Below are 23,267 nucleotides of genomic sequence, written 5' to 3' on the forward strand. Positions count from 1 at the left end.
CAGTGATTTGTAACCCTTGTAATGATTCTCTCTTATCCCTGTTTACATGCACATGCAAATTGACTCCAAATCAAGGTAAGTGAGTATTTGGAGAAGTAAGATTGCTGATTGCAATGAGAGATGCAATACAATGCAGAACAGGCACATCCCACTTCATTCTAACTTTGATGTATTACCAGTAATAAGACTTGACTGCCAAAATACCAATCTAGGAACCTCCATGAGTACATGCATGTTTTAACCGTTTCCTAACTGTAAAAAAAACTAGTTACAAGCTAGTGGTAAAGACATGCTAATTGTTTACTTCTTTAATCATTTTAGTTAACTGCTTAATGGCAGCCTTGTGTTCAGATTGCGACCTTATTGCAGGTTTGCAGTATCTCATGTAACTCATCTGCAATGCCAGCCTGGATTAAACCGACATAAAGGTTATAGATGTCCATGTCTACAGGTTCTGATACAACATGTGAATCCTGACTTAACTCATTGATAAGCAATAGATTTGGGTTGACAGGCTGTGAGCTTTCCAACTGACTCCTACTATAATCTGGATCCGCACTGCTTACACGTTGTGAATGGATACCCTCCCTCAATGCATTAGGTGACGACGGACAGGGAGTAAAGTTAATCATTCTATCTTCTTGTGTTAAGAATTCCCAATCAGTTTCATCTTTGTTGGTAAGTGATACGTGAATATTTTTCACAAGATCTTGTATCCTTCTTTCGCTATCTTCCATTGTATTTTCCAGTCCTGTAATCTTATTTTGCTGAAAGGAAACTTGAGTAGACAACTCTACTATAAAGCTGTATTTCTTGTCATCGAAAATGTTGTCATCATCCCCATGCGAGCTCTTTTCTTGATACAAATTTTCTAAAACATAACAGAAACACAAAACAAATTACTTTGGCTCTAGATAAATGTACATTTGTGGTATTATGGATGATCATAAGGTGGGAGTTGCCCAAGGTGCGATGAACACTTGGTGCTTTAACTGATACTTTATCACTAAAAGGTCTGAAAACGTAACTTTTGTTATCATTATTGTACAAATAATATTCTCTTTTTTGGATTTACAGCTATTATAAATAACCCCACATTTCTTTATAGTGCCACTGACCCTTAGCACTTTACAAATGAGTAGAAAAACAATCCTGTAAGAAAAACAGGGGAAAGAGACAGGCACAAGATCAAAGATTACCTTACACCCATGCTTACAATCTCAAGGTAATTGGGGAATAATACATAAGTTGGGATGGTCTGTTATCCTGGAGCAGTCTTCAAGTGTGGCACAGTACATAGCAAGATTCCTGGATGGAGTGGTGAGGTTTTAAAAGCAGTGAGCATGACAGAAGGTGTGTACAATGAATAAATAAAGAATATTGTGATGACATTTTCATTGAGAATTGACTAAATACAATGGGTTCTACAAAAATGGTGTGTTTTCAGGGTGTGTTTTCAGGGAGCATTTTACATTTTGAAAGTTAAATGTGTGAAATGTGAAAGAGTCTCATGGAATGGATACTGCATTGGAAAAGTCTGCAGATGGGAAAATTAGCATGTAGTGATGGAAGAGGGGAGGTGTGATGATGGAAGATAGAAGGGGTCTAGTATGTAGGTATTTGGTGACAAATGAGGACAAGTGGATCAGGGTAATACTGATAATTTATGTTTATGTTAGGCAGTCAATGTAAGGACAAGCAGTAATGATTAGTGAAGATGTAAAGTGCTTAGAAAATTATTTTGGATGTGTCTTGTGTGATATATAGGCATATTTTGAGAAACTTTTCAATAATCTAGCACAATTCACATACTGACTCAATATGAGGTACAGGCTAGAGTCAAAGAGGGTACCCAGGAAACTTGCTGGTGTGATAGCAGTTATTATGGTAGTAGTGGAAGTAATAGTTCTGTCTTACAAAGTTTCACTTTTGTATTTTTGAATGTTGAAAGGTCAGCTGGAACATGGTTAATGCATCCGAATAAAAGAACAGGGATGAGTAATAAAAGAACAGGGATGAGGAAGGGTTTCAGACATCTCTGACCACCTAACTGAAGTCATTTTGCAAAGAGGAGAAATCTATGGGCCTGAGTCACTAAGGAAAGTAAGGCAAAAAAAGGAGTAAATGTTCTCTGGGACAAACCATGTTACAATACAAGGGGTGCAAACTAGTTTATTATTTTGCACATAAGTTAAATACTGGCTGTTTTTTCATCTAGCACACCAATACTTAATAGCTTTATTTTTACACTGAAATTCAAAGTTGATCTAGGACATGCCCTACCTCAACTATAAATCTGTCCCCACATTTTACATTTACCTCCCCCTCCAATGTTTTGCCCATGTGCAAAGCTACTCCCTTTTTATGCTTTACGCTCCTTAATGACTCCTTAAAGGCCCTATGTGTCTACCCATAAATCACCAAAATGCTTACCTAAACACCCCCCTCCACACCCTCTGCCAGCTCATTTAATGAGTCCTGTATCATCAAACAGGGGGTTACTAGGAATAAAAGGACCCCATAGCAATACCCTGAAGGGGCCCCATTTTCTCTTCACTTTCCCACAAAACACGACTCTGAGGTGAGCTGTGAAAAGAATCATATAGATGATTTCTTCACCAGCTTTATTACTCTAGACAATTCTGCAATTATATGCCGTTTTCCTGCATGTAGCAGGCAGTGTAAGCTCTAAGTTCCTGACATAAGAACGCCATTCATTCTATGAATGTTGTCAGTAGCGTACACATATCAGTGCTTGTGCGTCAGACATATTGCTTTTATGCTACCTTCAACTTGTAGGAAAACACAGTGTAAAAGTGCAGCATTCCTAGGCCAATATACATGGGCGCAGAGCAGCAGGCTAATATATATGGGCGCAGAGCAGCAGGCTAATACACATGGGCGCAGAGCAGCAGGCTAGTATATATGGGCACAGAGCAGCAGGCTTATATACTGTACATGGGTGCAGAGCAGCAACCTTATGCCGTTATCCTTAGGGGCAGAATCTTGCTGGGCCCTGGAACAGCTGCCTGGGCTGCTAGGGCTTTGTTACCCGCAATATGAAATACTAATTTTCCACTTAGGTGCAAAGCTGTAATTGACAAGAAAATCTCTCAATCTGCCCAACTCAGCCCATTAGACTAGACCCCTCTAAAGATGCTCATAATGATCCATAAATTTGTGTATTTAACCATAAAATGGGTGCATTTGCGTAAAAGTAGGTACATGACATCACAATAGAGTATTTGCACTGTGCTATTTCACTACACTTTTGTACATTTGTAAACTATACTTTTTGAGTCTTCTGTGATAGGAAAGACTTCTATAGTAAAGATTTTGTAGAACACAAACAATCCATAATACAATGTATCATGAAGAACTATTTGTACCAAATACAGATAAATTTTTAGAAAAGAGTGTTCGGAATTATTATCATAACAGTTTTATTTAGCTCAGGAATGTCTGCCATTTATCTATGATATATCTTTAGAGCTTGCTAAAACAATGAGAACTGCAGATGTACCATTGACATGATGTTCCTTTGCTAGATAAGAAGGCAGCAGAGAAACAAAACACTACATTTTGTGTTCAGGCCTAGAATGAATTACTTTCAGGTAACATAATACACATTAGGAAGTGGTATGGAACGCTATGCAGAATCACATGCATCTGATAGGGAAAGCAAGATTCATTTACACTCCTCACTTCTTGATGACAGTGATTATTTCTTTTATTGTCTATGGAACAATTTCATGTGATTGCCCTTTATGATATAAGCATATTTTTAATATATTTACTGCCTAGAAATAATGTAATATCTATAAATTAGCTGTAAAAATAAATATATATGTTTAAACAAAATATTACAATATATTTTGTTATATATTATTTCCATAAAGTACATATTTTTTTGTTATTATTTATAAATTTTGCTGCCGGCTGTACTGAGATACCACATACCAAACTTAGGAAATAGCACTGTGGTTTAGTGGTTAGCATTTCTGCCTCACAGCACTGGGGTCATGAGTTCATTTCCTGACCATGGCCTTATCTGTGTGGAGTTTGTATGTTTTCCTTGTGTTTGCGTGGGTGTGCTCTGATTTTCTCCCACAGTCCCAAAACTTACTAGTAGGTTAATTGGCTGCTATTAAAATTGACATTAGCCTCTCTCCGTGTGTATGTTAGGAAATTTAGACTGTAAACTCCAATAGGGCAGGGACTGATGTGAGTTCTCTATACAATTATTAGTGGCGCTATATAAAAAAATAGCTGCTGATGATGATGATTAGACATTTCAGCCATGCAAAAATAAAGAGGACCCCTGTTACTTTTTAGAAGGAGAATACTTTAAACTTTTATACTGCATATTGTAAAAAGTATCTGTGAAGGGAAAGATAAGCCAACAAAAACAATCAGTTTCTCTTTGTTAAATTTGTCACATTGAATGGTCCAGAACAGAACCACTGTAAACCATTAGATAGTTTATTTAACAACATAGTCCAATAGAATACACATAATTTAACCTCGTAATCACATGTTAGCATTCCACTGCACATTTATGACTAAAAGGGATATATACGATTGGTTGATATAGATTATAGAACTAATTTACCCTATACATTGTGTCTTTGAAGAACTTTGAAGCATGCAGTATTGCAGTATGCTGGATCGTGAACATGATCCAGTCTTGCAGGAATTCTAGTCTGAAGTCTGTAACCTTTTCATGTCCATAACAGCTAGAGACATCCCCTTTCAACCTGAATACTTTTTGCTGCCCCTAACTCTTCCAGACCTCCAGTAAACATGTTAACAAAATTATCAGACTTTGAATAAGTCCAATACATTTTTCACTACTTCTGACGTATTTTTAAGTGGTGCTTGCTGAGTAGATGCTAGGCATGGGAATACACTTAGTTATGCCCACGGAAAATCAAGATTTTGTATATTGGTATGTAATTACTCAACTTTGAAAAAGTGTGGAGCTTCCAGACGAAATGTGTCAGACATCTATCACAGAACGATGGCAGCATTGAGGACAAAACCATCCACTGAGAGTAAGCGGAACCTTAATATCTTCGCAAGTGTACCAGGCCAGAATGAGCTCTAAAGTTGTAATATATGACCCACTACGAAGCAGCAGGATGGCCAGAACAGCAAAACAGGGACGTAGGGACAGTAAGAGTTTTACAATCATTGTTGAGACCAACAACATGTATGGGCAGCACAGTGGCCTAGTGGTTAGCACTTCTGCCTCACAGCACTGGGGTCATGAGTTCGATTCCAGACTATGGCCTTATCTGTGTGGAGTTTGTATGTTTTCCCTGTGTGTGTGGGTTTCCTCCGGGTGCACCGGTTTCCTCCCACGATCCACAAACATACAGGTAGGTTAATTGTCTGCTATGAAAATTGACCCTAGTCTCTCTCTCTTTGTGTGTGTATGTTAGGGAATTTAGACTGTAAGCTCCAATGGGGCAGGGACTGATGTGAATGAGCTCTCTGTGCAGCGCTGCGGAATTAATGGCGCTATATAAATAACCAATGATGATGATGATGATGATGTCCCAGGGAACTCTGACGGAATGGAAAAGAAACCAATGTTACCATAGAAAAACCGCTTATACATGTATAGAACACATTACCTGGATCAATAATATGTGGGGAAATTCTCCCTAACTAACTATTCCAGTGGAGTTCCTAAAGGACTTATCCTGCTTTGTTCTTTATTTGCATGCTGGTTGTATATGTATAATTATTTATATATGTGCTCACTATTCTGCCTCATGGTCTGATGATTTAACACATTATTGCTATTTTATATATATACCCTTACAATATTTGTCTTGAATAAATATATATGTGCAAAGAAATATTTAGATAATCTTTAACATATAATAAAAAAGGTTTTTTCTTTAATTTATCTAATTTGGAAGAGACAATTATTTGGGTAATTCTTCCAGTGATAACAAAAAAACAAACAAAGTAGAAATTTTAAGTTCTAAAAATATTTGTCATCATTATTCACTTTGGTATTTATTGCTATATTTATGCCTCTTGATTCCCGATGCTGTTTGAAATTTTTAACATTCTTACTCTTTCCAGCATATACATATCTACCCGGACCTGTAAGCCCCCAAAGTTGGCATGGAGTGCCTTTACGGGACAGTTCTAAAATGTGCAATTAAGGTGTGTAGTGGATTTGCTCTTATATTATGACAGTAATTAGGACAGTAAAGTGTATTCGTTAGCACTGTGCCTCACAGCGCTGAGACATTGTGAGTTTGTATGTTCTCCCCTTGTTTGCATGGGTATCCTCCGGGTGCTCCGGTTTTCTACCACAGTCCAGAAACATACTGGTAGTTTAATTAGCTTCTGACAAAAAAAAAAAAAAAGGATCCTAGTGTGTTTAAATTTACTAAATTAATAGTAAAAATACGGCTTTAATTAAATTAAACCTATATGCAAGGATATTTTGACATAAAACAATACATTTGCTAAATGCTACACAGGTTCCATAGCTGAAACAGAGACTCCAAAGGAAAAGAGGCAAAAAACGGAAAAGGTGGATAAAAAACACGCATGTAAACAAACGGTCTGAATTCTTCAGAAAGGAGCTGATAAATGTTCCATTGTGCAAGGCTGTTAAAGAGGCAGTTGTTTTTAGCCTTTGAAACCCTATCATATTTAAACCCTTCATATCCAGGTAAGCTATTTAAACTTAATTAAAACATTGTTCTTATATAAGCTAGTGGTAGAAGTGGAAATTTAGAAGTGGCGGTATGAAAAATTTAATGGGAATTTAAGTGAATGGAATTTTATAGTATTACAATGAAGGTAGTGGGAGAAGTATGGCATACCAGCGTATACACCTCACATCCACCACTGATATAAGCAGTGATAAAATAAGGAGAGCATCCATTTTCCTAGACAGTACATAGGTTTACAAACCACTGATCCAGTAAACCCGAAAAGTACTACTCTATATTCGAAAATGAGCATACATAATTCTCCATTATGATTGGAGAGTTACATAATGCAGCAAAACTTTAGCAGATCTAAAGCAGAACTTTCCAACATTTAGCAAATATGTCATTTAAGGATGCGCCGGCTGTACCGGCGGTACAATGTTTTTTATTTACAAACCATTCTACATTGTACCGCCGCTACACCCGGCACATTCTTAAATGAACACCTTAATACCAGAAGTGAGAGTGTCGCTTTCTATAGTGACGTCACTATGGCCGGACGGCCTGTTCATGCGCCGCATTTCTGTCAAGTCTCTTTTCCAAGATGTTGGAGGAAAACACTATTGGTGAGCCCTCCATCGTTCTTCTCATGTAGGTCAAATTGCTGTCCGGGTTTATGTACTTTGTATTTAGTACCTAACCCATATAAAAAACGTGTGTAAATTACAACAACATGGAATATCAATAAGAATAACCGATTTCATTAAAACACTGCCAAGGCAAACTCTGGACTCCAGCATCACAAAAATAAACAGTTATATTAAAGGTGAAATCAAGTACATTTCCTCTTTAAAAAAGACAGACTGTTAATGAGATTTCATATATAATAATGGTAGAAAATCTGCAAATCCTCCCTCCCTAGTGCACCTTATCATTACCCCAGATGCTCCAAACTTTGTTAAGTAAGTAAGGCCTTTAGAGAACAAAAAAAAAAAGGTAAGTAACTGTGCTGAATGTAAATTATGCAAATTAGCTACATTTATTACTTAATTTTTATGTAAAGGTTGAGGAAGACCATAATTTGGGGTGGCTATGAATGATTACAAAGGAGGATAAAGGACTACAATTATTGCAAGGGGAGAATAATGAAGGGGAAATGAGTTTTCTGTTTTGCACATAAGTTAAATACTGACTGTTTTTTCATGTAGCACACAAATATCAACTTTAAATTTCAGTGTACAAAGCTATCAAGTATTTGTGTGCTACATAAAAAACAGTCAGTTTTTACCTTATGTGCAAAATAGAAAACTCATTTGTACCCCTTGCATTGTAACATGGTTTTGTCCAGGAGACCTAAATAAGAAACTTCTCAATTTAAGATCCTTAATGAATCAGGCCCCATGTGCCTTAACAGTCGTTGACCCCGTTCTGTGATTTTATGTGGTCTTCCACTTTGTGGCTGAGTTGCTGTTGTTCCTAAACGCTTCAACTTTCTAATAATATCAGTTGACAGTGGAATATCCAGCAGGGATGAAATTTCACTGTCTTATTGCAAATATGGCATCCTATCGCAGTATCATGCTGGAAGTCACTGAGTTCTTCAGAACAACCCATTTTGTATCACAAATGTTTGCAAATGGAGACTGCATGGCTAGGTGCTTGATTTTATACACCTCTGGCAAGGGGTCTGTTTGAAACACCTAAATTCAATAATTAACAGGTGTGGCCAAATACTTTTGTGCATATAGTGTATTATGTGACAGGGAGTGATTTTATGTAACTTACATGTTTTGAAGTGGTTTAAAAGCATCTTGTTCCACAGTTAACAACAGGCTAACAGGGTGTGTCTGCAGTGAAGAGTAATTAAACAGAACACCTGCAGAGAACTCTTTTTTAAAGGCATGGTGGAAGTCTGCCTTGAAAAAACATTAAGTGAAATGTACGTCAGCATGTCTGTGGTGTAAGGGAATTTCTGAACAATATATGAGATAGCAATGTACCTTAAAGATATAGAACTATCAGTTTCAGGGAGAAAAATGGACCTTATGTAGCGACTTTGCAGCTCGGAGTTATTATAGCTTCCATGGCTCCAGTAAGCTTAACTGATCACAACAACTTCAGCTGGCATGTACGAATGATTGATACTGTGTCTGAAGTGCCTGGCTTGGTATCCAGTGAGATATTGCAGATAATCCCACAATCAATGAAGAAATAATATATTTGGTTAAATAACTGAACCATGAGGATTGTTGGTGAATAACAACCATAAGAAACAATGGATAAAAACAATTAATGTAACTTCATAACCTCCCTAAGGGTGCAATTGGGGATAAATAATAACTGACTAAATGTGATTTAAAAAACCAAATGTGTTAAAAACTCACCACAAAATAAATTTGAATCACTCATTTCCATAACTTTATAATCACCAATACTATTTTACTAAATTTTATATTTTGCTGTGTTGGAGTTTTGTTCTGTCATGTATGGGTATTTTTCATTATTTATTAATAAAAGTTATATTTCGGGTCTATATACTATAGATTGTGCTATCCATTTAAATGACACCCCCCCCCCCCCCACACACACACTTTTTTTCCTTTTTTCACGCATAAACAAATTATTCATGAGCAAAGGCACTTTCCCTTATAAAAATTATATAAAGAATACATGATTAATAAAAATTGAAAATTACTCTTATAATAGGGAAGATACAGCTATAAGATTTCGAGGACATACAAATCTATTTCCCCTTTCTTTTTTCCATTTCTTTTCATTTTTATCCTCTGTCCCTCTGCACACAGAGTAGAAGTGTCACCTGCCAATAATGATAGAGAGGAGTGTAAAGTATAAGTCCTGATGGAAAGAAGGAAAGAGGTAAAGATATATATATATATATATATATATATATATATATATATATATATATATATATATATATTACTGGGCATATCTCCTACTAGAAAACTACAGGGCATTACTACTGCTATGCACATTACTGACCATTTTACTGGACATTAACACTGCTAGAATATTAATTACCGGGTATTATAATTATTGTCATTATTGGTTAAATTACTGAGCATTATTGTTTATGTGCTTAGTAAAGGGCATATTACTGGGAATACAAATAGTACTGCTGTGGATCTTATTTGCCATGTTACTACTGTTGTTTATGATATTATATATTGCATACCTGCCACTAGAACGGATTTTATATTGTATACTTAGTTTCAGAATGGAGTCTACATTTTACTGAAGTGATTTTAAATGGTGATAATGACTGAAGGTGAGAAGGTGCAATTTCATACATCACCCCAGATAGCTACAAACCCATGAATCAATCCTGCTGGCCAGACAAGCAAGACAAAATACAGAAACATCTAGAATAGAGCACATTAATAAAAAATATCACAAATTTAGTGGTGAAAGTATTTTGTATATTAAGTAATTGTACAATATATATATAAATTAGCCTTTTGCACTATAACCTAAATGTAACAGAAACCTAACAGTGATAGGAAAGTATGGCTAAGGGAATACAAATTAGAGAAGAGAATGATTTATCCATGTCAAGCATGAAGTCAACACAAAAAGTTATGTTATTACAAACACACACCTTCTACATGTTTTATATATTTATTGCTAGAACACTTTTATATTACATGGCCCATCCAGTTAACAATGTTTTATCTAGCTAAGCTATTTAAGCATTGTTGAGCTGATGAAACTTAATTTACGACACTATGGGTTGTCAACTTTGTGTAAATCAGCAGTAGACCACAAGTCGGGCAAAAAGAGGATTGTGACTACATAAATCATATAAATGCACAGGTCTGCAGTAGCATGTAAATATGCATATTTGACAAATTCCATTAGTTCCAAAATATTATTTTTTTTAAAAAAACAAGACTTGTTGCCATTCTATTCCATGGTGCAATTTACTGGTGGAAAAGTAAAAATCACAACAGACCTCTTTTTTTTTTTTATCAGAAAAGTATTCTAATGGAATGGGACAAAAATAATGTTAGGGGTACATTTATTCCACATCAATGCACATAAGGGTAAGCCAGAATGTGTAGAGGATGCTGTCACAAATGACTTTGTATAAACAGGGAGTAAGGACATGAAAGACATAAAATGTGAACAAATTCTGTGCAAGTCGATCTAACCATAACTAATGTCAAAATATTAAGATAAAAGTAATTCTGCCGCTACATGCTGCTGAGACGCCTGTATAATACAGGAATGAAAAGCCAGGAGAACAATGCCGGACCACCTCCCCTAGACCCCTGCTTTGCTATTCTGAATATGTACAGAGGTTGGTGCTTACACAGTTTATGGATTCACTGCGCAAATGCAAGCCCCTAGGCGAATCTCAGTAGAGCACAGTGGGGCCTCTTCTGAACATACTCCGGCTGGTGAATGTGCAGTAAAGCCCCAAGCATGGGCTGGCCCTTGCATGCTCAGAATACCAGTTTGGGGGGTCACTGAAAGTTACACCAGTATTGTTAGGCCCTATGTAATTTTTTTCTATAGACTCTGACAGTGCCGTGTTCCTCTCTGCCGTGAGGTGTCTCTCCTTGCCCGTGAGAGCAAAGAGCGAGCAATCTCTTAGGCGAAAGGATCATGAACAACATGCATAGTGCTCAAGGCACTATGTAATAAACAAATTAAAAAAAAATCAGTATAAGTCCTGAGAACTTTTTATATAAAATAGCAATTAAAGAACTGATAGAACTGTGGAGTTTCCCTCAAGATACTCACATCTGGCTCCCATGGTTCACTAACCTCTCCAGATCTCCAATCCTGGAGGCTTATTCAAATGAGCAGCAAGCAGCAGTGTCAGTGTTGAACCAGAAAACTAGATAATGCTTATGTTTTAGAGCTTTTTACTTTCAAACGTACTGTAGTATTTTTTAATGCTTATGCTTTCATCCTTTAATAACCAATGATGTGAGTAGAGAGGAGTTAAAAGGCAATAAAAGAAAATACATTAATATCTCTGTCAAAAGGTTAGAACTCCAAAACACAATGTTGCAAACCTTGCAAACAAAGCATCAGCATATCAATTAAGGTCTGGTAAGCACATCTACTGTGACAGAATGTATCCAGTGATCCCTGTCCTCTTTGGGTCTAATAGAAGAAACAGTAGAACAAAGTGTCTCTATTCAAGCCTGGCCAACTATGAAATAATGTAAAATGTGAGTGAACGGACAAGCTGGCAAAGTACTGCATGGGATAAAGTAACAAACCTCTATCTGAAAAACTATTACTCCAACTCTCACTACATCCCAGCATCATTGTTATGAATCCTCCCAAATTTTCAAAAACACTGTCAAACACTTCAGTAGTCAAGTAAAATTACAAGTGACTCTTCTCATTTTCATGCCAGAAGTTATTATTTGTCCATAAAACATAATTAAAATGGATATGTACAATTCAGGACTTAATGAATTCTTTAGGTATAATATATAATACATTACAGTTTGCGTTTTAAAAATACCCATATATTCTCTATATGCAATCTGGAATTAAGAGTGTTATCAAACAAGTAGGAACTTGTTTACATACATTTGAAACCAACATCTTTTTACATTAGCTTTATAGAAGCCTTATCTCTGCTATTGGGGGACCCTGTTCCTTCCACTATCTAATTCTCAGAGGCCTATTTATCAATAGTCCCTTTACTATGGAGGTTGTAAAAAATAAATACATAAATTATTGCCATAATGTAACAAAAACGCTCAGCTCATGCCCTGGATACTGGTCTGGAGCAATAAGGGTTAACTTACTGCTTTACGGGGCAGTCTTTGCAGGTGCTGCCTCTCCTCTGGCCCAAACTGGCAGGAGATAATATTAAAAGTATTATTTTTAATTATTTGAACCCAATCAGTTTAGTTTCAAATAATTAAAAATAATACATTTATTATTATCTCCTGCCAGTGTGGGCCAGAGGAGAGGTGGTGCATAATTACATAAGCACTCTGGTGATATCACTGAGTACACTAGTGCTCTGCCACTGCACTACAGAACAAAATCCTTAGTGGAAGGGATGGTGGGAGGGTAGTAGTAAGAGTGACCACTCTCCCTCATCCTGGAACCTACAGTATCAGGTGCACCCCTGCTTGGGGCCCATTACAGGTTGTTGTCTGGTGATCATGTGTGATTACCAAACAAACATCCTTACACTACATAAATCTTAATCCTGGCTTCAATAAACTCCGGATGTTGGAATTTGACCAACCCAAAAACATTCTAAAATAGGCTCAGCACAGGGGGGAGAAAAGCCTCACTGATCACTATTAATCTAGCAATGACTGTATAATAGGTAGAGACATGCAATAAGTTCTATTCTGTTTTTAACACACTGTCATAAAAACAAATCCTTACATTTTAGATGTATTTGGCTAGGGTCAGAGCACCTATTGACATCAGTCTCCAAAACGGAATACACATGGACGAGTAGGAGATGATGTGGGCAGGTTTAAAACAACCTGTAGCTAATTAGATCACTAGATCATTAACAGCAGCACATATTATTTCAGAAAAGTCCATCTGTAAGTATGATGGAGGGGCTAGACCAACGTGTAGCCAATCTAACCATCTAAAGGTTAACAACAGCACTAAGTAGTGATATGAAGCACAAGTCAAAATACTACATGTGTACCTCCAGTGTGGGACTGGGGCATGAAGGGCCCACAGGGAGAATATAATGGTAGAGACCCACCAGAGGGGGTGTGGTCAGCCACTAGAGAGGCGTAACAAACTACTAGAGGTGGTATGGCAAGCCCACAAAGGACAGCTAGCACCATAGTGTAGTATATAAAAAATGCAATGTGTATATAAAGAGTACCCAGTCTTGGCCTGCCCCTTAGATTGTGCAGAACAGTCACAAAAAAATCGTGATTGTCCTAATAGAATCAGACATTTGACAGACTGTCCTGCTTTCTCCTACCTGTTCTTGTCACTTTCACCACCTGTGGCTGCTGGTCTCTTTAGTTGCAGCTTGTCTGGATCCTGGAACGTTGGGGGCCCTATTTGGGGAAAAAAAATGAGCACATTTAGAAAATGTCAACCAACCCTGGCGTTAAATCAATAGCACCCATGATTAATAATTAGGCCTTCCTCCAGCCCCAACATTAAAATAATAGTATTCCCATTTAATAAATAGATCTATATCCCTCCAACCAACCCCAGCATTAAAGTAATAGAATTTCCATTTAATAAATAAACCTATTTCCCTCCCTCCAAACAGCCCCAGCAAGAAATTAATAGTATTTACATTTAATAAATATACCTATTTCCTGCAACCATCGCTGCCATTAACTAATTCATATTCACATTTAATAAATAGATCTCATTCTCCCCAGACTCACCCCACATTCAATTAATGGCACTCAAATCACCCCATCTTAAATGAATAGTCCCCACTATTAAATTGCCTCACCATCACCCCACAAACAAAAGAGCACCCATTAATTAGCCACCACCTACCACACACACATTACATTGCCACAAGCCTCCTGTGCCATCACACACACACACACACACACACACACACTACATTGCCACAAGCCCCCTGTGCCATCACACACACACAAACTACATTGCCACAAGCCCCCTGTGCCATCACACACACACACTACATTGCCACAAGCCCCCTGTGCCATCACACACACACACACACTAAATTGCCACAAGCCCCTTGTGCCATCACACACACCACATACTACATTGCCACAGGCCCCCTGTGCCATCATTCACACATTACTGTGCAACTTCATAATCACTATGCTGTGTTCCCTTATAATCACCACGCTGAGCCCCCTTATAATCACACTGCGCCCTCCATGCTATTTTTTCCCCCCTTCACCTGGCCCCCATTCAACACCCTGTGCCTTTCTGCTGCCCCCTTCTTCATCACTCTGTGCCATGCTACTCCCCACCCTTATTCATCACTCTGTGCCATGCTGCTTCCCCCCTTCATGAATCTGTGCATGCTGCTTCTCCCCTTCATCACTCTGTGCATGCTACTTCCTCCCCTTCTTCATCACTCTGTGCATGCTACTTCCTCCTCTTCTTCATCACTCTGTGCCATGCTACTCCCCACCCTTATTCATCACTTTGTGCCATGCTGCTTCCCCCCTTCATGAATCTGTGCATGCTGCTTCTCCCCTTCATCACTCTGTGCATGCTATTTCCTCCCCTTCTTCATTACTCTGTGCCTGCTACTTCCTCCTCTTCTTCATCACTCTGTGCCTTTCAGATTCCCCCATTCTTTATCACCCTGTGCCATTCTGCTTCCCTCCCCTTCTTCAACACTCTGTGCCTTTCTGCTTCCCCCATTCTTTATCACCCTGTGCCATTCTGCTTCCCTCCCCTTCTTCAACACTCTGTGCCTTTCTGCTTTCCTCCCCTTGCCTCCGTTCCTTTACTTACCTTTCTATTGGCTTCTTTCATCTCTTTTCTTCTCTTCTTGTCTTCCTACTGGCTCCTTTTTGCACTGCTCCTCGCTGAATGTCGGGCATGACGTGATGATGTCACGCCCGACATTCAGTGCAAACGGAGCAGGAAGGAGGAGTTCCAGTGCTGCGATCATGTAAGTATTTTATTTTTCACTTAAAGTACCCTGCTCCCCCCCAGCAATGAAGAGGGCAGAGTCATCACCGGGGAATAACCCAACTCCCCAGCGGGCCAGTCCAACCCTGAGTACCTCTATATCAGGCCTGGCCAACCTGTGGCTCTCTCGTTGTGATGAAAGTCCCAGCATGCTCCTCCTGCTTATAACCTGCCGATAGCTAGCAGGGTATGCTGGGAGTTGTAGTTTTACAACACTTGGAGAGCCACAGGTTGGCCAGGCCTACTCTATATGTTTTAAAAAAAAGAAAGTCCTGGGCAGGAATAGACAGAATTCCTCCAAACACCTGGCAGCTTGTTACATTTGTGCTTATTCTGTGACTTGCAAATGTAATTTGTCACAAAAGTCACAGTGATAAGTCCATCCTGTTTTACCAGCAGAATCAGAAAACTATAGCTAGAGTTTCACTGAAAGAACATAAAAGGAATGTTTATCATAAATATGTCCCACTTAGTGTGCAATAGATTCAACCTTAGTTTTCTGATACTAGCATGTTTCCAAATGTTTCAAATGTACCCCATAACATTTTTAAAATATATGTATCATTCTAATGTCCTTCTCAGTAATTTTAATAAATTTATCAACCTATTCATCAGAAAAAGCCAAATCTTAGACAGATTTCTGATGATCATCTAACAACTGCACTCTACAAATGTAGTACTAATAAGAGTAGGTACGAATTACTCTCTATAGTATACTTGCCTATTCTCCCAGAATTTCCAGGAGGCTCCAGAATTTTGGGGGAATCCTCCCGGACTCCTGGAAAAGTAGGCTTCTGCGCCATTAAACCCTACCCCCTGCTAGGAAATGCTGTGAATATGTAAAGAGAAAATGCATCCAGTTCCTCTTGCCTACCATTACTCTGTTTTCTGTTCTTAGGAGCTGGTGAGTTTTGCTGTAATCTAAAGAAATCTGAGTAATTAATAAAAAAGGCAAATAAAAAATGCCTTTGAGTCTTGTGTTTTTCAGTGAAGTAAACATTCAGTTTATCTCTGATGTAATAGAAGGCGTCTTCAATATGCATTTGAAATAGATACATTAGGCCTGATTTAGAGTGGAATGCAGCGTAAGCAATTGAAAAAGTTGCATGCAAGTGTATGTACGCCGTATTCAGACGTTAAAGATGCATCCAGATCTGAATGAGTAAGAGATATGTCAGCCTGACAACAAACACACCCCTGAGAAACTTCAAACTCGAGAAGATGTGCAAAAACCTTTTATTTTATGCTACAAACACAATTGGTATGAAGCATAATTTAAACTTACATAACCTAGGTAATGCAACAGGACTAACTTCCCAACATGCGTACAAAAGAAAAAAAGTTTTTTCTTTCTTCCATATTTGGAGTTCATCATAATCATCTGCTATTTACCGTTTTTCCCCATGTATATGACGCTCCACTGTATAAGAAGCACCTATATAAATCATGTGAAAAAATTGAGGATAAACATTATCCTCAATTTTTTCAGTGTAATTGTGCAGCTTATACAGAGGAGAGACAACGCTATAGTCAATTCTGCCTTACCCTGTCAGATGATTCCTCTGTCAGGTAAAGTCTTCTTTCTTCTGTCCGTCTGATCCTGATGCTGGAAACCCGATTAAGGTCCTCTTCGCGATGTCCGGATGTCCTTTCTGGACCTTGAAAGGATGCCTTTCAGGACCTTGTCAAGGTCCTGAAAAGACATCCGGACATCGCGAAGAGGACCTTAAGCGGCTTTCCAGCATCAGGATCAGACGGACAGAAGAAAGAAGACTTTACCTGACAGAGGAATCATCTGACAGGGTAAGTGCTACTACCCCTGTATAAGACGCACCCAGTTATTAGACCCAAAATTTTGGGGAAAAAGGTGCGTCTTATTCATGGGGAAATACGGTACACTTGTCCCTGACCATCCACAAAAAAACAGGCTTTTTCAGACATATTCACGACTATGCTCAAGTCTGAATCTGTATGCAACTGCTCAAACACGCCCTTACTGTTCATTGCCTCTATTAGGACAGCCCGTTCTCCTCGTCATGCTTCTTCAGACATAAGGAGTTGTAAGTGCCAAAGAGTAACAGGTCTGAAAATCCGCAATTCAATAGGCATTAATAGTGTGAAAAACGCAAAGATACACTGTGCAAACGGGCGTACATCTTATTCTGAATCAGGCCCATTGAGTTAAATGGGTTGTGTATACATATGTTACAAAAACAACAAAATTAAATATAAGAGAAGGGAAAAAAGCATCAGCGGTTTTTGCTTTGGTAACACTGTTCTTATTTTTTTTCACCGTTATCAGGAACTAATAATATATAACTCTTTGAAATTCCATCTGTTCCTGCAATCTTATTTTCCACTCAAAAACCTTTGAAGTTCTCTAAGCTCCATAGGACTTGTTAGGGAGGAAAAACAAGACCACAAAGTGGCCACAGTGGGCATTACTGTTGTTCAGTCGTGACCTGCTGATGTCATGTTCTCTGCACAAGAGGCTTTGCATGTTCTTAAACAAAACTTGGCATGAATAACTAAGGAAAGTTATTTTATATTGATTTCAAATGAATTAAAAAATAAGAGGAAATAAAATTGCATAAAGTTTCCTATCTTTTATGCCACTTAACTTTTAGAAAACTATATTTTCCACGTATCCATATCCACAGTCCTTTCACATTCACTGTCCACAAAATGATTCATAAATTACTTTGCTACTTCCACTTAAATCCTAAACACGTTGTAGTGATTATTTCAGTTTGCTAGTTTTTGTTATTCAGTACTATAGGAGTCAGCAGTTTGAAATGCTGTTGATAACAGTTTATGTGTGTATATTGTTCCTTGTGATAAATGTGATTCTTGGTTGAAGTTGTGTATCAAAATGTGTTTCTTGTTTACAATCCAATATTTGAGTTTAGTTCTTGAGATCAGGTAGTACCTTGTAGTTTGTTATTGATACTGCATTAAACATAATAGTGTAAGAGAGACTACAGCTTACAAAGTCTTGCAAACAGGGCCGGTGCGACCATTAGGCAGCTGCCCAGGGTGCTGGTCTCTGGTATGCGGTACTGTGGTGGGTACCCATATTAACAATATCACTGAATGAGCAGTGAGCAGGCGGCCAGGGCGGTGCGATTGCCCACCTGCTAATTAACCACGCCACGGTGCCGACCTGTAAAGAGAGGTAGTGCTGCCATCTCTCTCCATCCCTCCAGCAAAGGGCTCCTGGCAGCGTTATGAAGTCACAACGCTGTCAGTTTAGAGGATCCGAGAGGCTGAGAAAAAGAAAGAGAAGAAGCATGTAACACAAAGTAAGACGTAGGGAGTGAAGGGTCCCCAGTAAAAGGAGGGAAAGATGGGTTCCCTAGTAACATAGTTGAGGAGGTTGAAAAAAGTCACCAGTCCATCAAGTTCAACCTATTTTGGATCTCCTGGGATCCCTCACTTATATTTGAAAGTGATCCAGATTAATCAACCGCGATCTGTTTCAATGGGAAAAAATCCCTCCACACCCAATAATGCAGTCCTATTTTTTCCTGTATCCACTACTATCCTTCATTTTAATTATCGGTTGTATCCCTGGAAATACATTTCCGCTAAAAATTTGAAAAATATAAATATATCTATTGAATCGCCTATCACAACATTCCCTGGCAGTGAATTCCATATCTTGACTGCCCTTACTGTAAAGAACCCTTACCATTGCTAGTTGTGAAACTTCCTCTACTCTAACGTTAGGTGGTGACAGCATGAACTGTGTATAGTTCTTTGGGTAAAAAGTTCCCATGAAAGTTCTCTGTATTGACCCTTAATGTATTTGTACATAGTAATCATATCTCCTCTTAGACGCCTCTTTTTTAAAGTAAACATGTCTAAACTGGCTTACCTTTTCTCATAACTTAAAAACTCCATACCCTTTATTAATTTTGTTCCCCTTCTCTGAACCCTTTATAGTTCCTAAATATATTTTTTATAGAGCAGTAAAAAGGAAGGAGAAAGAGGAGTCCCCAGTAAAATGGAGAGGGAGAGAGGGGCACAAGAAAATGGGATGGAGAGGGGGCTCCAGAAAATGGGAGGGTGGGGGGTGGAGAAAATGAGGGGAGGGGGAGGGTCACGTTCAGAAATCCCCACCTTTACTTACTATTAATTTAAAGGAACTCAAAATTTGAGCACCTATTTATTTTATTAGTATTTGCACATGATTTGGCTCTGTTGCTATCTATTAGTATAATTAATTTACATCTGCAGAATACATTAACATATAAACAAAATGTAATTTAAATGACATACATACAGCATTAAGCCGTTTATTAAAATGTTGTGGGCAGGAGGGCATGTGAGAACAAAATCTGGTTAGGGCACTTGGCCAGGGGTGCATATGAAAGATAAGCTAATGGGCAAGCGGCATGTGAGAAAAGCTGGTGGAATAGAGGTGGCATGAGTGACAAAAGCTGCTGTGTATGGTTTGGAATGTGTGAGAAAAGCTGGTGGGCAGCAGAGGACGTACCAGTGGGTAACTGGTGAGTGATTATTTTTTTATGCTTTGTTCTAAAATGTAACATTTGGAGCCTCCCCTCTAGATATTCTGTGTTTGCTCCTGGGCATTCTGTGTCAGTACATCTGGACTGCAGCCATACCAACCAGCCAGGGGGAGGCCAGAGTTACTATTTTTATTTTAAAAATCTAAAGTTTGTGAGGTGCTAGGAAGTGAGAATTGGGGGGAGGAGGGGCGGTAGGCTGAAGCTTTACCTAGAGCGCCATAAAACCTTGTACCAACCCTGCTTGCAAAGGACTTCTTATGATACTATACCCAATAAGGATACAAAGGGTTATTCACTAACAAAAAAAAAGACAAACTTTTAGATTTACTTTTTTAAAGTCACACCAGATTTATAAAAAATATATTTTATTGCATTTACTGGAAAATTTGATATGATAATCCTAAAATAATGATTCAAATGACATTCTAAACATTGCCTTATGCATGCTATACATATTCATTTATAATGAGTGGTTGAATTGGGCTGGTATGTGCACCCATCGACTACACAGCGGAGGCAGCCATTTTGTTGACTGAACCGATATTCATCAGCATACAGCCAATTAATTCATTAGCAAACAGAGACATGTCTGGCTCTGGTTTTTAGGGAACTGATGGATTGCATAATCATAAATATTGGTTCAACCCACAAAATATAGGGAATAGGTATAAGTTTAGACTACATGGGTGATTTTCAGAGTATGAGACATGTAGGATTTCCAACCTGGTCAGATTTTACAGGCACACACTTAGGGGAGGGTGTCAAGTTGTCCTGCTGGTTTGTCCTTTCTCCCAGACCAGCCACCTTAATACATGTGGCTGTGGATCGTCCCTCTCTTCCCTTATGTGTGTGCCTGCCTTCCTCCTATCTCCCTCACTGACACGTCTCACATGAAAGATGTCCAGTCCCACATGTGTAAGTAATGGAAGAGTTAAGTGTGATTGTCTGTTGGTGATATTAATGCAATTGTGCTAGTTGAAGGGAAATAGGTCTATGTAGTAAATGTGAAAGGTATAAATTAAATTAAACTAATTACATAGTTGCCAACTCTCTCGGAATGTCCGGGAGACTGACGCATTTCGCGTGAGTCTCATGGACTTCCGGGAGAGTGTGGCAATCTCCCGAATCTGCCCACTTCCTAGTGAAGTAGGCAGAAGTAGGTCCAAAATGACGCGATTCACCGTGAATCGCGGCATTTGGCCCCACCCCCTGCTGTAAAATGATGCGTTTGCATCATTACGTCACGGGGGCGGGTCCGAAATGGCACAAATTTTGGAGCCCCGCCCCCATCACACCCACCTCCCCCGGCAGGCTCCCGGAAGCCAACTTTAGAAAGTTGGCAAGTATGACTAATTATTAAACATGGGTGCTATTGATTTAAAGCAGGAGCTGGTTGGGGCCTTCCATACTTCTTATCTTTTTTTCCCGATCAGGGCCATAACATTTCTGGATCCAAACAAGCAGCAACTGAGTTTAAGACGCGAGTAGCAGCAAGAACAGCTAGAAGAGAGCAGGAGAATTCGCCAAATGCCGTAATTCTGGTGGGGTAGTCCCGATTGTGTGTGACTATCCTGCTCAGCCAAGGATAGTTGGGAGACAATGTACATTTCACACTGCGCTGCTCATGAAGGGGGAGCTGTGTACACCTAAGAGTAGTGGTATCAGCCTGAGTAGTTCTCATGCTGGTCGTCCTTTAGAAATCATGCTTTTGCCCCCTGTTTTATCATTATTTTACAGGTGTTTCTTTATTATGTCATTTGATTTTAAAGAGGGAAAAAATACCATAATCATTTTTCACTTGCTGCATAAAATTCAAGGGAAAAAAATTATTTTATGCCATGTTTAGAGAGATCTTACAAACAGAGATTCCCCAAGCAACGGTTTTAATTATTATACACATCATTGGTGAATATCGTAGGTGTAGTTTTGACATTCCTTTGAAAGAAATAATACATTATTTTGATATAAAATATGGCTTTTGCTTTTTTGATCTTGCTTTACACTTCATAAACATTACATCATTATGATCAGTAAAATATGCAAAGTGTGTTTCTCAGGAGTATAAGTTTATATTTTTCAAACAATCACTCCTCTGTACACACATTTGTATGTTAACCTCTTAATTCTCACACATTCAATTATCAACTAGGTCACATTATTTCTCTTCGTACATATTTATTCTTAGACAAGAAAAGACTGTTGTCTATAGTGGTCTAAACTTAATAAAAGCATGTGCACACTCGCTGCAGATTAGTTTATCTTCTATTAGATTATGTGAAATATTAGCTACATCACAAAACAATGTTTCGGCAATTACAGAGAGGGCACCCACTTTCCGCATGACCTCTTAAGACTATCTAACTACGAAGTGATCTTGGTTCACGTGAACTTACAGGCGATAAGACGGACAGAGCCTTTGCAGCTTTTGTAAGTGACAAAATATATTTTTCATTATAAAAAATCCCAGTCAACATTGCAGCCCATTGAATCCAAAGGGTGAAACAGTGTTTTGAGAATGTGGGATTTTGTATCGGAATGTACTTTGCAGAGTGTGTAAAGCATCTAGGCCGTGGTTGTCCAACCCGCGGCCCGCGGGCCGCCTGCGGCCCAGCACGCCTTTAAATGTGGCCCAGCAGGAGTTTTGGTTGTTGCAAGGGGGCAGCACTGGAAAAAAGAATCCTGCAAAAAGAAAAAAAAAAAAAAAAAAGGAAATACTTACCTTGCGGTCACGTCAGCTGGCACTCCGGCTCCCCTTCCTGGTCTCCTCCTCCGTGTGGCGCTCGCAGTGAATGTCGGGGGTGACGTCATCACACCCGACATCCATTGCGTAGCGCAGCACAGAGGAGTCACCCACGCGAACTATCAGCAGTAAAGATTATCCAGTATCTTATTGTTGTTACTCTGAATTTGGACTTTCTGCACCATGCAATTATGAACTAGCTGTGTTCTCTGTATGTATCTAATATAAATATTAAGAGATGATTGTATTTTTAATATTTTAAACCATTTTAAATGTGCAATGCTGAGTAGGGTGAAAATATCACCCACTGTTACCCTCATCGGAGGCTGCTCCATGAGCCATTTTTCCCGCCACCCTATCTTTAAATCTCTGTAGATTTCTATTAGTCCTCCTGATGCTACCTATATCGGTGACCATTTCAAACTGGTCAATAAAAAAAATGATTCATGGGTGCAGAAAGAGAGGAAAAAAAAGTTTTTGGTATTTAATTCCCCGAACCACACTAAGGGACAGATGCAGGTAAGTTAAATTGTAGCTGGTAATGGGACTACTGCAACATGTTTCCTAACTCTTACTAACTTCATTTCCAAGTAAGTTTAATATGTTAACTATGTTTTCTATGGTTTTTTCGATGATCAGCTATCGTTAGGGTTAGTGTATTTTATATGCGGCCCAAATCAACTCGTCGTC

General features: G+C 38.7%; 1 protein-coding gene across 1 annotated transcript in view; it reads right to left on the reverse strand.

Annotated features, from left to right (window-relative positions):
* Positions 1-296: 296 nt before the first annotated feature.
* The window catches only part of CCDC192 (coiled-coil domain containing 192), a 116,250-nt gene continuing 93,279 nt past the window's right edge, over positions 297-23,267 (reverse strand). The window contains exon 7 of the mRNA XM_075192967.1: positions 297-871. Coding sequence (XP_075049068.1) covers positions 348-871 — 524 coding nt within the window. The 3' untranslated portion in view covers positions 297-347. The remainder of the gene's footprint in view (positions 872-23,267) is intronic.

This window comes from Mixophyes fleayi, chromosome 1, assembly GCF_038048845.1.
Source record: "Mixophyes fleayi isolate aMixFle1 chromosome 1, aMixFle1.hap1, whole genome shotgun sequence".
NCBI lineage: Eukaryota > Metazoa > Chordata > Amphibia > Anura > Limnodynastidae > Mixophyes > Mixophyes fleayi.